General features: G+C 42.9%; 1 protein-coding gene across 2 annotated transcripts in view; it reads right to left on the reverse strand.

The window, feature by feature from the left end:
• The window catches only part of LOC116975081 (collagen alpha-1(III) chain-like), a 126,761-nt gene that overhangs the window by 30,403 nt on the left and 82,372 nt on the right, over positions 1-13,986 (reverse strand). For both annotated transcript variants that reach the window (XM_033023787.1, XM_033023786.1), the window contains 7 exons: positions 10,254-10,298; positions 10,058-10,156; positions 9,858-9,965; positions 9,457-9,510; positions 9,312-9,365; positions 3,977-4,030; positions 2,982-3,035 (listed from right to left, as the gene is read on the reverse strand). In XM_033023787.1, coding sequence (XP_032879678.1) covers positions 2,982-3,035; positions 3,977-4,030; positions 9,312-9,365; positions 9,457-9,510; positions 9,858-9,965; positions 10,058-10,156; positions 10,254-10,298 — 468 coding nt within the window. The remainder of the gene's footprint in view (positions 1-2,981; positions 3,036-3,976; positions 4,031-9,311; positions 9,366-9,456; positions 9,511-9,857; positions 9,966-10,057; positions 10,157-10,253; positions 10,299-13,986) is intronic.

Here is a 13,986-nt window from a genome sequence, read left to right on the forward strand (position 1 = left end):
TTTGTTTGACTTTGGACTATATTTCTATTTTTGATGCCAATAAACACACCAGTTACTAGGGATCACTTCAGTTCATGAGATTTATGAAACATTTCCATGATACAACTATAAACCAACATAGAATGTGTTATTGGTATAGCTGTGTTTGCAGAACATCAAGTAGCAATTAACATAGAACATAGAACATAGAACAATACAGCACAGGAGCAGGCCCTTCAGCCCACAATGTCCGTGCCGAACATAATGCCAAGTTACACTAATCTCTACTGCCTTCACTGATCCATATCCTTCCATTCCCTGCATACTACATGCCTATCTCAAGCCTTTTAAATACAACATTCGTGACTGCAAATAGAGATACCTAAGGAATCAGAAAGTATTACAATTAGGCCAGATCATGCTCCAGGGTAGGCAATAGTCCTGAGATCAGGCATTCACCACATCGTCAACTTTCATTTCTGCTTACTGTGTCATGAAAGTTGGTAACCTCTGAACCCATAATATGCTGAGGATCCACTACTGGGTCTAAATGTATTTAAGAAGTTCAGGATATACTTTGTACCCGCCCCCTTCTGTTTACAGATAATTGATTGGGATTGCTGTTTTTTAGGATAGAATTCCAATAAATGTCACTTTAATTAACTACGAATTAAAAACATTTTTAACTGCATATGCTACATTTCTTTTATTAACTGCTCTCAATTCCCTCTGAATATGTCTTCAATCGCTGCTGTCAAAGGTAATTGGGGCAGTTTCCTTCACAATGCTTCTATATTCTCCACTAACTCCTCCATGTCACAGTACTTTCCACATTCTAAGTAAAAATGCTCTTTTTCAATTCTTTATTGTACTTTCTAGTGACCGTTTTATACCAATGGTTTTAACATGTATATGGGGTGGGAGATTGCAACCTTCACATGGTCCACCCTGTTTCGACTAATGCAATCAACCCGACGTGCACAAACAAATAGATCAAATAGAACAAGTTGACCTACAACTTTAGGCTGTGCACACCATACGCAAGAAGAAGAAGTAAGACATGTATGTGCCTCTCCATCTTATTCTAATTCTCAATCTTCCCTTTTCCAGATGAATGTCCAGCAGCTTGTTCAGACATTCCCATTAGATAAAACCACTCAGTACTGGAATCATACCAATACTCTTGTTTGTACCTTCTCCAACAGCTATATGTTGTTTCTATAATGTGGAAACCAGAATTGTGCATAGCAGTTCATAGCATTCCAAGTATGACCTAACCAGTCATCTGCACAAAGTTAAAATAACTTCTGTGCTTCCCAATGGTGTTGCTCTAGAAATGGATGCTAGCATTTTTCCTTTTTAAGATTTACTAACCCATGCAACTACAATGATTTATTTGTGGAACAACCATTTAGACATCTGTTTTATAAGGGGCACATTATCTTCTTCAGGTACTTAATTCTAGTGACTTTTCTTTTTACTGATTCAAATTAATGTTAATGGTGCAGATGTGGAAATGGTTGGGTATTGCAAAAGAGTTGCCATAAATTGACCACATTGGTGTGACAGCCAAGAAGGCAAACCAATGCCTTTATTTACTGAGGAGACTGAGGAAATCCGGTATGTCTACATTGAGTCTTATAAACTTCTACAGATGCACCATAGAAACCATACTGTCCATAAGACCAGAATTAGGCCATTCAACCCATCAGGTCTGCAACACCGTTTGAACACGGCTGACCTATTTTTCCTCCTCGACCTCATTCCCCTGCTTTCTCCCTGTAAGCTGTGATGGCTACAATCTCTGCTTTAAAAATACCCAATGACGTGGCATTCACAGCTGTCTATGGCAAAGAATTCTACAGATTCAAATTAACACAGTAGGTCGAAGGCTGCGGGGTAATAAGTTCATCAGAAAGGCTGGGGGCGGAGTTGGATTCATGGGAGGTGGTCTTGGAGTGGAGGATGCTCCTCAAACTGCGGAGCATCTTGGACAATACAGCTCACTCCCTCCATGACGCACTGGTCAACCTGAGGAGCATCTTCAGCAGCAGACTGGTTCCACCAAGATGCAGTACAGAACGCCACAGGAGATCCTTCTTCCCTGTGGCTATTAAACTGTACAAATCTGCCCACTTCTGTCGTGCAGTAGACTGACTCCCCCCTCCCCAACCTTTGCATATCACCAATCCTTTCCACTCATCACTTTAATTTCATGTTCCATGTATCTTGCGTTTTATGAGAGTTGGCAGACCAATTTCCCTCCTGGGATAAATAAAGTTCTATCGTATCGTAGATACACCACCCTCTGGCTAAAGAAATCCCACCTCATATCCATTCTAAAGATATGTCTTTTTTTCTCTGAGCCTGTGCCAAGGGTCCTAGACACTCCCACTACTAGAAACATCCTCTCCACATTCACTCTATCTAGGCCATTCATTATTTGTTAGATTTAAATGAGATTCCTTCCCCTCCCCACCCTTTTAAATTCCTGCAGGTATTGGCCCAGAGCTTCCAAACACTCGTACGTTAACCTGATCATCCCCGGGATCATTCTCGTAAACCTCCTCTGGACCGTCTCGTATGCCAGCACATCCTTCCTCAGATATGGGGCCCAAAACTACTCAGAATATTCCAAATGTGGCCTGATCATAGCCTTATAAATCCTCAGCATTACATCTCGACGTTTATATTCCAGACCTCTCAAAATAAATGCAAACTTTGCATTTGCCTTTCATCCTACTGACTCAACCTGCAAATTAACACTTTGAGAATCCTGCACCAGCATCCCCAAGCCTCTTTGCACCTCCGATTTCTGATCTCCAAAGTCTGGATGTGCAAACTGCTCCAGAAGTTATTGTATAATTTACACAATAATGATGTTGAGAGTTAGCCTCACTAATATCCTTAATATAAAATGTAAGCCCATGAAATAATGAAAGTTCTAAATAAAAGCTTTATAGGCAAAATACACCATTGTGTCTTGCTAAATGTATACTCACAGGAAGTCCAGGAAATCCACTCCGGCCACCTGGACCAGTTTCTCCTCGTTCACCCTAGAAGAAATAATATTGTATATTTAAAGTTAGCATGGAACGCACCATTAAACAGAATCACATCCAATCCAAATTTAAAGTAATACTTTGGCTATAATGTGCTTACATCGCTCATCATAAATCTAGCAATATCAATTGAAAATATTATATTTAAAACCTGCTATTGACCCACACATCTGTGAATGCTGCTGTTGCTATTCCTTCCCCAGATCACTTAAGTGGAAGTGAAGCCGATTGTGGAGCTAAAACCATCGCTATGTGCCGCCTACTGTATGTCCATGGTCCAATCAATAAGCTGGAGCACCTACAGACCATCTCTGAACCACATATAATCCCTGTATTTATAATGACTGTAGTGAGTCCAGTAGTCAGCCTTTTAGCTTCTGCCTAGATTTCCCATTGATGAGAAAAATGTCTCTCTCCTTAATAATGAAGTTGACAATTTTTGATTCATTGCAAGTTTAAATGATAGAATATCAGGTATGCTCTACACAGGTGCAGAATCCTGCTACCTGATATTCCTTTGTATGGTACACCCAATGATTATATATAAAGTCCAAATTCATTTTTTTTTTTAAATTAACAATTAAGGTTCCCGTTCCTATTTTGTTTTCTATTTTCTTTAAGTCAAATTAATATTTTTCCACATAAATTAATGTCAATTAAGTCAGGAATAATAATTTAATGACTTTAACAAAGCATTTTAACTATTTAAAGTGTTAGAAGAATCCATATTAAAACGTTTGATTACTATTCTGAATGTTTCATGCTGCTATCAATGACAGCCTCCGACATTTGCTTTGGAACATACAAGACCTGTACATGGCTTCCATGATGGGAAAACATTGTTTAAATTACGATGAAATATTTCTGCCATTATAAATTATTTTTCCTTGTCTTTAGTTCAAAGAACACTCATTCTGCGAATGATATTTACTTACATGACCACCTCGAGATCCAGCAGGTCCAGGAGGGCCACTTGAACCAATCCCTCCCTGAAAAATCAGATAAAAATGTGAATCAATTAAAAATCACATTTAAAGTATGTTAGCAACAACAATCATGCAGCATGGAAAAGGAAAATAACTAAGTGCATGTTAATTAAGTTTGATTCAAGTGGGGGGCGCCATCTTGGGGCACGGCTGCTAGCTAGCAGCTGTCCGTCTTTTTCACTCTTTTCTTTAATTTTTAGTGAGTTTCAGTGTTTGTTTTTAAGAGGTCTAGACTTTTTTATGTGGGGGGAGGGGGGGGGGAAGGGGGAAACATTTTATTGAGGCCTCTAGGTCTCTACTAGGACTTTCTAGGTCCCTACTTGGTCGGAGAGGCAGCTTTTCTCCGGGCTGCACCGTCGACCCGTCCTCGCGGCCTACCAGCGGGCCTGGAGCGGCGTTTTCCCGAGGGGGCCGCCCAGCACCTCGGCTTCGGCGGCGGCACAGCGCTGGAGCGCTATCGCGGAGCGGGTGATGCCTTGCCTGGTTCACCGCGCTGGAGCTCCGGTGAGCTGAAGACCGCCGATAAAAACATCGCGGAGCTGCGGGACTGCGGAGCGGGCAGCTGCGGGCGGCGGCGCTGACTTCAGCATCTGGAGACTGGGATCTCTCGATGAGATCGGCAGTGGTGGAACTCCAACCGTTGCGGCCTTGTCGGCTTCGGAAGCCGCGGTCTCCGGTAAGGAAGCGGCCGTTCCAGGTGTCCCTAGCCGCTGAGAGGACTCTCCCGACGCCGGAGCACCGTCTCCCGGCGAGAACGGCCTGGAACATCGGGCCTCCGTAGAGGCAACTGTGGAGGCCTCAATTGGCCCGACTATGGGTGAACTGGGGATGGGGACTGTACATTGTGCCTTCCCTCATAATGGAAACCATTGTGGGGGGATGTTTCTATGTTAAAGATCCTTATTGTTCCGTTTCCAAGATGGCTGCCGGAAGGGAGAGTGAATGCTGGCGCGATTAGCTGCCGCTGCTCTCTCTTTGAATTGTGTCTTTGAATTGTGTCTTTGAATTGTGTATTGTTGATGTCTTTACTATTTATTTTTTATTTTTTTGTCGTTATTTTTTGTTTTGTTTCATTCCGCTTACATGTTTTGTATTCTGTTTACTAAATTTTGTAAGGTGTCCTTGAGAGTCTTGAAAGGCGCCCATAAATAACATTTATTATTATTAAGTCTGATAAATCACTGGGCACTCAGTTGATAATTCCCAGCTATTATCAGGCAACTGAATCATCCTACCACAATCAGAGAGCAGAGCTGAGAGCACTAGTATCTACCGCTTTGATGACCCTCGGACTAACCTTAACCGGCCTTTGCTGGCTTTACCTTGCACTAAACGTTATTATCATGTATCATATCACGTTATTATCTCATGTATAATATTCACTGCAAATGGATTGATTGTAATCATGTATTGTTTTTCTGTGAATTGGTTAGCACGCAACAAAAAGTTTTTCACTGTACCTCGGTACATGTGACAATAAACTAGGAACTGAACTAAAGTGAACTGGGCATGTTTTACCAGTGAAGACTAATTGATCAGAGATATTCTTACTAAATTAGCTAGGAGTTCAAGGTTGGTAGTGGTAGTTTTGGATGTCCATTGTTAATCCTGTCTGATCAACTCTTTCCCACTGAATCCATTATGAGTCGCAGTTGATAGCTGATCCCTGACTGTTGGTATTGACTAGCAATTACATTGAAACCCCTTTATATCTGTGTGTTTACATTCACTACTTGATTCAAGCGGTTTTGTGCAATGTGCTATTAATTAGACTTAATTATGCATGTTGGTGGGAATGTAAACCGATAATAGGATAACAATAGACAATAGGACAATAACAGCATGCATCTGGAAGATTGGAAAATTAAAAGACAAATAGTATAACCTTTAACCAAGAGTGGTTGGAGATGCAGATATGAACAGGAAGGACTGAAACAGAGATTATTTTTTTGGTCCAATAATGACAAAAGGAGAAATAGTCAGGAAGGAAGTGTGGATTAAAGAGAGAAACAGGTGAAAAATAAAATAAAACATTTAAGTCTTAAAACATGGAGTCATGGAGTCATATAGCACAGAAACAGGCCCTTCAGCCCAACATGTCCATGCTGCCCAAGATCCCTTATCCAAGGAAATTCAATTTGTCTGCAATTGGCCCATAACCCCCTAATCCTTTCTTATCCATGTACCTGTCCAAGTGTCTTTTAAAGGTAGACAAAAATGCTGGAGAAACTCAGCCGGTGCAGCAGCATCTATGGAGCGAAGGAAATAGGCAACGTTTCGGGCCGAAAACCTTCTTCAGACTGATGGAGGGTGGGGGAGGAGAAGAAAGAAAAAAGGAAGAGGAGGAGCCTGTGGGCTGAGGGAAAGCTGAGAAGGGTAGGATACAGCAAGGGCTACCGGAATTGGGAGAATTCAATGTTTATACCACTAGGGTGTAGACTGCCCAAGCGGAATATGAGATGCTGTTCCTCCAATTTCCGGTGGTGCTCACTCTGGCCATGGAGGAGGCCCAGGACAGGGAGGTCGGATTCGGAATGGGAGGGGAGAGTTGGAATGCTGAGCCACCGGGAGATCAGGTTGGTTAATGCGGACCGAGCGGAGGTGTTCGGCGAAACGATCGCCAAGCCTACGCTTGGTCTCACCGATGTAGATCAGCTGACATCTAGAGCAGCGGATGCAATAGATGAGGTTGGAGGAGGTGCAGGTGAACCTCTGTCGCACCTGGAACGAGTGCTTGGGTCCTCCAAGTGTCTTTTAAATCTTGTTATATTACCTGCCTCAGCTACTTAATTTGCAGCTCATTCCATATCCCCACCATACTCTGTGTAATTAACCATTCTTGTCCCTAAGGTTCCTATTAATTGCTTCCCCTCTCCCTTTAAACCTAGCGTTCTTGATTCCACTTTTCTAGGAAAAAGACTCTGCATTCGCAATATCAATTTCTCTCATGATTTTCTACACCTCTTTACTATTATTCTTTCCTCAGTTTAGTTTAGAGATATAGCGTGGAAACAGGCCCTTTGGCCCACCGGGTCTGCGCCGACCAGCGATCTCGGCACATTAACACTATCCTACGCCCACTAAGGACAAGTTTTACATTTACCAAGCCAATTAACCTACAAACCTCCACGTCTTTGGAGTGTGGGAGGAAACCTAAGATCTCAGAGAAAACCCACGCAAGTCACGGGGAGAACATACAAACTCCGTACAGACAGCACCCGTAGTCGGGATCGAACCCGGACCTCCGGCGCTGCATTCGCTGTAATGCTGCGCCACCGTGACCTTCCTCATGCTCTTCAAACACCTCAGGAATACTCACGCAGAGATACAATTGATCCCAGCAGCCTATATTTGCCTCCTTTTTCCTAATGAGAGCCTCAATTTATTTTGTCATCCAAGGTTCCTTACCCTTCTTGCCCTTCACTCTAACAGGAGCATGCATACCTTGAACTCTCATTGTGATCCTTTAAAAACATGCCACTTTCCAGATGTCTGTTTGCCCACAAGCAACCCACTCCCATCAATTTTTGTAAGTTCCTGCTTAATACCATCCAAGCTGGCCTTGCCCCATTTTAGAACTTTAACATGTGGATCAACCCTGTGCCTATCCATTGCTATTTTAAAGCTAATAGAATTGTGGTCACTGGGTCCAGAAAGGCTCACCCACTGATACTTTGGTTATTTGCCCTGACAATTTTCCTGTGGAGGTCAATCTTTGCCCTTTCTCTTGTGGGGCTGTCTACTGAGGAAACATTCCTGAATATATTTGACAAATTCCACCAGATCTAAGCCCTTAACCCTAAGGCTGTCCCAGTCTACATTGGGAAACCTAAACTCCCCTACTAGGCCAACCTTATAAATCTTGCAGCTGTCTGCAAACTCCAGGCATGTTTGTTCCTCTGATTCCCATTGATTATTCAGGGACCTTGTGCAAACTCAATAAGATGATCATCCTCATTTTATTTCTTAGCACCACCCATATAGCCTCAATGGATGACCCTTCAATAATATCTTCTCTGACTACTGCCTTCAGGCACTCCTTAATCAATAAAGAAAATCCCCCTCTTCTTTTATGCTCCTCCCCTCCTCTTTCATACCCAACCTCTCTCCCCTCTCTATCTTGTGTGTAGCACCTGTACCCTGGAACATTAAGCTGCCAGTTGTGTCCTTCTCTTGGCCTGGTTTCTGTAATGACTATAATATTCCAATCATTCGTACTTATCTATGCCATGAGTTCATCCACCTTACAATAAATGCAATGTTCTTAATTTTTAAAAATATTATCCTAACATAATTAATAATTTAGAGGAATGAGATCCTTATGACCCAATCCTTATGGGTCGTAATATAATTTTTTGTTTAGTGTAGTTTAATTTAGAGATACACTGTGACTGCCCTAAATGTTCAATTTAGCAGGCTATTACCTAGAAACTTGCATTTCCATGGCAAGAGGCTGACCCCCATCAAAACCACAGGGGAGATTACATTTATGAATTTCAATACATCCACTATAAAACAAAAAATATCTATTGTTCAACCATAGAAGTTCCAATGACTGTCAGAAAAATTATTTGGTTCCATGATCCGAAAACATTTGGGTCCCGACCCATAACATCCCTCATCCATGTTCTCCAGAGCTGCTTCCTGACCCGCTGAGTTACTCCAGCACCTTGTGTCCTTTTTCAGCTGTTTTGATTGAACCTCCAAATGTTCTTTTACGGATAGAAATCTCTCAATTTTGCTGAGTTTGGCCTATTTGAAACCAGATCCATAGTAATGTGGTTGGCTGGTAGCTGCTCTCTGGAAAGCCGGAGGAGGCCTTTAACCTCAGGAGTATTTACGGGTGGGCAATGTGGTGGTGCTCTAACCAGTAATGCTGCTACTCTGTGAATGAATACATTAAAATGGTCTCTTTCTGGGTAAGGTCATTTGATAATCTATCACGAATGATCACATCATTAATAGTTTGCTTATGGTCCTCTATCTAAAGACAGACCTTCCTGCATCAAGTTTAAAAAGCTATTAAATATGTAAATGCAGCAGCTAAATGAGAAACATGAGGGGATTAAAGCATGAGAGATTGTTTTCTCCTTGCTAATTGGACCATCAGATAGAAACCCGTGACAATTCAAAACTTATGGGGTTATCCTTCATTGCTGAAAGTTGCCACCTGATTTTCAACTTAACAAAACTATGCATCATTCAGCCTTCATTACCAAAACTAAATGAAAGCAAAACTTGTTTTGTGCTTGATAAATCATCAAACACTAGGAATAGTAGTTACCCTTTCTCCTGGGCTACCTGGAGGACCTTGCAAACCCATGGGACCGTGTGAGCCCTGTGGGAAAAGAGGAAATAGCAATAAGTTAGAGCACAGATCATGCAAGATAAAACCTCAGACTCAGTTCAACGAAATCCCGTGTACTTACTGCAATGCCATCTGTTCCCGGTAAACCAACAGAACCCGATGAACCTGGTTCACCCTGCCAGAGAAAAAGTAGACGATTAAAAACTGAACATCTATTCAAGACCCATTTGTACCAGCAAAGTATTATAATTGAAGATAGACACAAAATGCTGGAGTAACTCAATGGGACCGGCAGCATCTCTGGATAGAATGAATGGGTGACGCTTCTGGCCAAGACCCTTCTTCGATTCGAAGAAGGGTCAAAACGTCACCCATTCTTTCTATCCAGAGATGCTGCCTGTCCCTCTGAGTTACTCCAGCATTTGGTCTAGCCTTCAGTTGAAACCAGCATCTGTAGTTACTTTCTACACAAGTATTATATGTAACAGGAGCTAAAAGACCCAAAGGAAAAACTGCACTTACCTTTATACCTTTTTGGCCGGGTAAACCGTTAGTACCTCTTTCACCTGGCATACCTTGAAATCCTGCAGGACCCATTGGGCCTATTGGACCTCCAGGCCCGGCTAAGCCCTTGCATTTAAAGAAAAAGCAGGAACAAATTTTAATAATGGCTCTCTTTACGGGTGAATGTTGCTTCTTTTAAAAACTACAAAATGACTTACCTTGGCTCCATCTAATCCACGTCCGCCTTGAAGGCCTGGTATCCCAGCAGGCCCCATTGGACCTTGGGGTCCATGTTTACCTGCTGAACCTACATCACCCTGGGTTTGAAAGCAGGAACGTTTAAATGATAAAGTCTTTAAAAAAAATGTACATGCAGTCATTAATCAGGGCTATGTCGAGATCGGACGGACTTACTTTTGATCCAGGTTGTCCCGGAGCACCATGTTCACCAGGCTGGCCCTAGCACAGAGAAAGGTTGTCAATAACAATTCTTCCAATTTAACATGAAAGAGGTTTGACTGTCTGAAGAAGTGTCCTGACACAAAATATCATTTATCCTTGTTCTCCAGAGATGCTTCCTGACCTGCTGAGTAACTCCAGTACTTTGTTTCTCTTTCAGCAGTTTTGATTTAATCTCTAACTGTGATAAAAAAGCAGTGCTTGAGTGCAGGGGCTGGGTACGGCCTTGGTTTTCTCTTGTTCTAACATTGTGACCTTCCGGGACATTGAGTTATCATGTATATGTATCTCCTGAACAACGAGTGGCTGAGACCTCTTTCTATAAGTAGACTCACAAAGGTCATCACTAAATGCAGATTCGGACAGGGAAATATACTTGTATGCACAGAAACTTCGATCCACCTGTCAAATGATCTCTCTTCCTCTGATATTCAGGTTAATTGACATAGACAGCACTGTATAACATTCTGAAACGTTAAGCATTTCTCTTTCCATACCCAATTTTGCCGGTTAATATTAATCATATAGTCCAGGGATTTTCTGATGCTTCAGTCCTACCAGGATCATGCAATGGAGAGACATGGGAAGCCAGGACAAGTCCTACCTATATAACTCCTCTTTGTCTTAGAGAGTTAGGAAACCCTTTGTCAGCTGTTTTAATTGGATTGATTCGATATTAAAACTAGTAACATGCATAATCAACTTAAGAATATTTTAAAATACATTTAGGTAATTAAAAACAAAGCAGAATAGATAATTAGAGAGTTTTTACCATATTTCCCATACTTTCATATTTTTTCGTGGCAAAGGTCATTCATGGCTCTGAGAATATCCATTAGCCCCATTGTCCATTTCCAGATAATGTCCATCATGAGACCCAACCATTCACTCATAAGGTCAGTTTGATTTTCCAAAATGCAACACCTTACACTTATCTGCATTAAAATCCATTAGACATGCCACAGCCCATTTGCCCAGTTTATCAAGACCCTGCTGTAATTTTTGACAACCATCGTCACTATCTACGAAACCACCTACTTTAGTCCCATCTGCAAACATACTCATCAAGCCTTGTACATTCCCATTCATATCATTGATATAAACCACAAACTGCAATGGGCCCAGAACTGATCACGGACCCACACCACTTGTCAGAGGCCTCCAGTCTGAAAAATAAACTTGTGCCATCACCCTCTGTTTCTTGTCATGAAGCCAATTCTTTGTCCAACAGAGCTTGAGGAGTATTCTAGAGCAGGATAGCCCAAGGTTTATTCTGCAAATCACAGCAACACAGGGAACACTCAAGGTCAGTGCCACTAACATTCCTCACCTTGATGGACATTTACTTTGAGAACCACACATTGCACTTTGTATCCGTCATCATAGTCATAGAGCATGTTGGAGTAAATTTTGGAACCAGAGAGGATGTCAGGAGACTTGACTATGTGGACATTGCTAAATGCTTACTGAACATTAACTTTGCTGGCTAAATGCCTCAGTGGAGAATTGTGCATAGCTAAATCACAAGGCCAGATACTGAGCACCTGCAACAGCCAAAATATAGATACTGGTGACCCACAATGACTGAAAAGCATGATTGTTATGAAGGAGTCGCCAAGGGATTGATTGGCTGGAGAATTGCTAACGGGTTGACTGGCCCCTCACCCAGATAATGTAAACACCTGTCATTGTTTGTAAAAATATATATAAACCAGCTGTAAGGATCACTCGGGGAAAAGGTGCTCACAGACTCTTCTCCCAGAGCTCTGTCACCAATAAAGTTGCTGCTTTTATCTTAATCAGGTCTCAGTGAATATTTTCACCAACAGAGCTAAACAGATCTTTTGCCCCAATTTGTCCATGTGCTAATCCTGTTGTCTATCTAAGCTAGTCCCACTCTCCCTCGCCTGCCCCATATAACTCCAGTCTGCAAAGACTGGGCCCTTTCCCACCCACCCCTCTCCAATCACCACTTAACACCCACTTACAGCCTGACTCCAGTCTGGGCCCTCGTACACTACCCACCCCATCCTTGCTGCCCGACATCAGTCTGGCCACTTCTCCATCACTAACAATAGAAATTGAGGAGGTGGAGAGGCTGTTCGGAAGACAGAATAGCCGGAAATCTCCAGGACCAGACAATGTTTCCCCCTCTACCCTCAAGTCCTCTGCTGCACAACTGGCACCGGTCTACACAGACATATTCAGCCAGTCCCTGCAAATCTGTACTGTCCCTGCCTGCTTATAGTCCATGTACCCAAAAAGACAAGGATTACTGGTGTTACTGACTACAGGCCTGTTGCACAGACATCTGTAGTCATGAAAACCCTTGGAATACTTGTACTGTCCCACCTGAAAAACATCACAAACCCCCTGCTGAACTCTCGGCAGTTTGCATACTGGGCCAATAGATCAGTGGATGATGCAGTCAACCTAGGCCTGCACTTCATCCCCCAGCGCTTAGACCACCAGGGGACCTATGCAAGGATTGTGTTTGTGGATTTGAGCTCTGCATTCAACACCATTGTGCCAGAGCTACTACACTCCAAAATCTTCCAGTTGATTGTGTCTGAACCCCTCTGTCAGTGGGTCACCAGCTTCCTGACAGACAGGAAGCAGCATGTGAGGCTGCTAAAGCTCACCTCAGACCTGCAGACCCTCAGCATAGGAGCACCGCAATGCTGCGTGCTCTCCCCTCTCCTTTAGTCTCTCTCCACCAACGACTGCAGCTCCACAGACTTCTCTGTCAAGCTTCTCAAGTTTGCGGACGACACAATGATTGGACTGATCCAGGATGGGGCGGAATCTGCCTACAGACAGGATGTGACACAGTTGACGTCCTGGTGCCATCGCAACAACCTGGAGCAATGCTCTTAAGGCAGTCGAATTTATAGTAGACTTTAGGAGAGCTCCCCTTCCCCTCCCCCCACTCACCATCAACAACACCACAGCCACATCTGTGGAGTCCTTTAAGTTCCTTGGAACCATCATGTCCAAGGACATTAAATAGGGGGCCACCATCGACTCCACAGTCAAAAAGGCACAACAGAGGATGTACTTCCTGCGGCAGCTGAGAAAACACAATCTGCCACAGGCAATGATGGTCCAATTCGATACTGCCATCAAAGAGTCTGTCCTCACCTTCTCCATCACGGTCTGGCTTGGCTCAGCCACCAAGCACGACATCCGGAGGTTGCAGCGAATCGTTCGATAAACTGAGAACGTGGTTGGCTGCAACCTTCCCCCCATTGATGAACTGTACACCAAAGATCTTAGAGCAGAGCAAGATAGGCCACTCCTGCGAAATACAATGGGCTGACGTGTAGTACGCTATGGAGGGGATCCTGGGCATTTTTCCCCGCCCATTTTAGTAACCGGAGCCTACCTGACCCGACCCGACTCGGGGCAACAGTTTGTGTGTGTGATATAGGGATAGATTCATAATTCTGTCAGTTCATACTTCTTGTCAAGAATAAAATTTGACTGGTAATTGTCTTTTTTAATGTTTTTTAAATCATTTATTTTTAAATGGCTCACAAGCAGTGTTTGAGTTGATTTTGTAGTAACCGGAACCTACCCGACCCGGCCCTACTCGCAGGATAATTGACATTGCGGGGGAAGTTTTTGTGTGTGATATAGGGTTAGATTCATAATTCTGTTAGTTCATAATTCTGTTAATTCTTGTTAA

The sequence above is a fragment of the Amblyraja radiata genome, chromosome 7 (assembly GCF_010909765.2).
Source record: "Amblyraja radiata isolate CabotCenter1 chromosome 7, sAmbRad1.1.pri, whole genome shotgun sequence".
NCBI lineage: Eukaryota > Metazoa > Chordata > Chondrichthyes > Rajiformes > Rajidae > Amblyraja > Amblyraja radiata.